At 35.9% G+C, this 2,905-nt stretch overlaps 1 protein-coding gene across 1 annotated transcript in view; it reads right to left on the reverse strand.

Moving 5' to 3' along the window:
* Positions 1–379: 379 nt before the first annotated feature.
* Positions 380–2,905, reverse strand: part of LOC108687625 (discoidin domain-containing receptor 2-like) — a 225,289-nt gene continuing 222,763 nt past the window's right edge. Inside the window, exons 17-18 of the mRNA XM_018193501.1 lie at positions 1,523–1,672; positions 380–541 (exon numbers count right to left, since the gene is read on the reverse strand). Of these exons, the coding sequence (XP_018048990.1) occupies positions 380–541; positions 1,523–1,672 (312 nt within the window). The remainder of the gene's footprint in view (positions 542–1,522; positions 1,673–2,905) is intronic.

Raw genomic sequence — 2,905 nt, forward strand, 5'->3', positions numbered from 1 at the left:
CGACAATGATTTGTGCGGTTCATATCGGTTATCGATTAAATTCACAGCGCTGTTCACAATGTATGGCGACTGACGGCTAAAAAAAGGGATATTAATATCGTGAACCGTCAAAAGTTCTAGGCGCGATCAGCTCGTAGATTCCTATATCTTCTTTTCGCACGTAAGTGTCACCGTACAATAGTTATCATCAGCACGATGGACACGTCCGTCCATCACAAACAGTTTACGTTCGTTATAGCCGATTTATGGATCGTCACCCTAGATACTAACTTGGTCTGACTTGGTCTAGCTTGGTCGATGAAGGGCAGTTCCACCAATTGCCATTTAATTCGCCGATCATAGAAAGCCGGATAAGGTTCCAGCCTTCCAGTTCTCTATATCAAGTATCGTTTGACTCACCGGGTTTATAACCGAGATTTTTTCGTTGCAGGAACAGGTGAATCTCGCGAAAGTTTGGTCGGTCGACGTCGTTCCTCTGCCAGCATTCGCGCATCAGATCGTAGATTTCTTTGGGACAGTTTTTTGGCAGCGGTAGTATCATCTGTACAAAAATAAGAAAGTCGAATCTAACGTTATCAGTTATGTAGAATAAGGTACAATTTCAAATATGATACAATTCTAAACGAAATAAAATTTGAATCCAATTTTCGAGATTTAAATTTGGTACTCTCTCATTGTGTGGTGGAGGATATTGAAGAGTACCAAGCAGGAAAAATCAAACTTGAACCTCAAAAATTCGATTCAAATCTTATTTCAAAATTGTATCATGTTCGAAATTGTATCATCTTATCCTAGATATCGCTAAACATATTTTGTATATAATATATAATCAAAGCTGATATATTTTTGTGTTATATACCAGAATAAAAAACAGATTGCTCGCGATGATTTCATTATAAATTTAACACGATATTACAGAAATAAACGGCACAGACATAATAAAAATATTTTGCTCACGTAATTAATCACAATATTTGTTATACAATGAACTGTTCGTAAATATTAACAAACTCTCTCTACAACACCGAGAGAGTATACAATAACAATTCTTACAATGCGCGTGTTGGTTTGAAGCACTCTTGATGTTGGGAAAATGAACGCGACGGGCTCGAGTGCGACGCAATATTTATTACATTATATGAATTACTAAGCAAGTAGTTCTGCCATTTTCATGGAAACACATTCGCGCGACCCACTTTTATAATTACATGTTCGACACCGTGCGTTTATTTAAACCTGTTTTTTCAACGATGTTAATTGTCCTACAGTCAATTTTAGAGAAATAGGACACGTTCAGACTACTCTTGAAAGAAGCTACGTAAAGAATAGAAAAAAACGAAGTAAAAATCTATGGAGTAAGGTAATCAGAAGTCTGGAAAGACGGAATAAATAGCGGCGTTCAAAGCCTTGAAAGCTTCGCAAGGCACTCAATGCGAAATCAAGTACTCATAGTGCACTCATTACATTAAGTACATCGGACACAATGAGGGAAAAAAGTCGAAGAATTACTCCGTGCACTTACCCTTCGTTCATCCTCTTGATAAAAATAAGTCGCATTCTCCACTATTCGATGATCCGAAAACTCCTCGAACGGTTGCTCCCGCGCGAATGTCAGTATTTCCCACAGCGTGACGGCAAACGCCCAGACGTCGCCTTTGCACGTGTGTCTTCCCTGTACAATGTAAACACATCCAAGGAAATTTTACAAAAGTTCGTTTACTATATTCATTAGCTCTGGCAGCTTTTACTATTTGCAACTTAAGAGCGCTTGGAATTTGTCGAGCATTCTGATATAATTGGATAAGTTTATTTTACGATGCAATAAATCTGGAATGTATATGTACACACCCACACACACACACACACACACACACACACACACACACACACACACACACACACAGGTCCCATTTAAATCGTCTCCATTTAAATCGAACATTTTGAATATTCGGTTATTTTTGATGATACAAAAAAATGTTTCAAACGAAAGTGGAACAGTTTCGAGGGAGACCTATTTTGATCATGTTTTTTTCTAAGTGAAAGCATCAAAAAGAAATGAAGGTCACCTTCACTTTTTTAAATGGAATGGTACGATTTTTTTTACACGTGATTCCTCTAATATTATTCTGCATAAAAGTATTAAGGTAATAATAAGGTAGTATTAAGGTAGTAATAAAAAAAACAATAGTTTATGAGATATTTTACACTTCATTCTGACACATATTGACATAAAATGTTAAATAACTCATGAACTATTAATTTTTTGATAATCGTACCTTAATAATTTTATGAACAGAATAATGAGCTCAATCAGTTATAAAGAAAATATATCGTTGCTTTAAAAAAAATATGTATGCAAAATCGATAATTTTTTAAATAAGCAACTATATGTTTTCTTTCCATCAACAAATGAGCGCGAGTGTCGTGTAGCAGATAGCGCACTGGTCTAATATATTAGAGATTCCGAGTTCGATCCCCGGAAGAACCGAAAAATTTTCATACACTCGTAGTTCCTTTTGGAAGGCAATGGCAAACCACTAAGTAGTATACTTGCCCAGGAAACCTTCCTATCAAAAATTGCCGTTCGGAATTGGCGTTTAAATTTAAAAAGGTCCCTTGTTGTACGATCAGAGTGAGCGCATAGGTATATGAGAGGGAGGTGCCTATGCGCTGAGATAGCGTTTGAAAAAGAAGAAAAAAGTCATATAATTCCATTTAAAAAAGTGGAGGTAATCTTCATATCTTTTTAACGTCTCTATCTAAAAAAAAAAACCAACATGACTAAAATATGTCCCTCTCGAAACCCTTCCATTTTCATTTAAAACATTTTTTTTATATCATTAAAAATAAGCGAAATATTTCAGATGGTCGATTTAAGTGGGCTACCCTGTATATAGTATACACA

This window comes from Atta colombica, unplaced genomic scaffold (genome assembly GCF_001594045.1).
Source record: "Atta colombica isolate Treedump-2 unplaced genomic scaffold, Acol1.0 scaffold210, whole genome shotgun sequence".
In the NCBI taxonomy this organism is placed as follows: domain Eukaryota; kingdom Metazoa; phylum Arthropoda; class Insecta; order Hymenoptera; family Formicidae; genus Atta; species Atta colombica.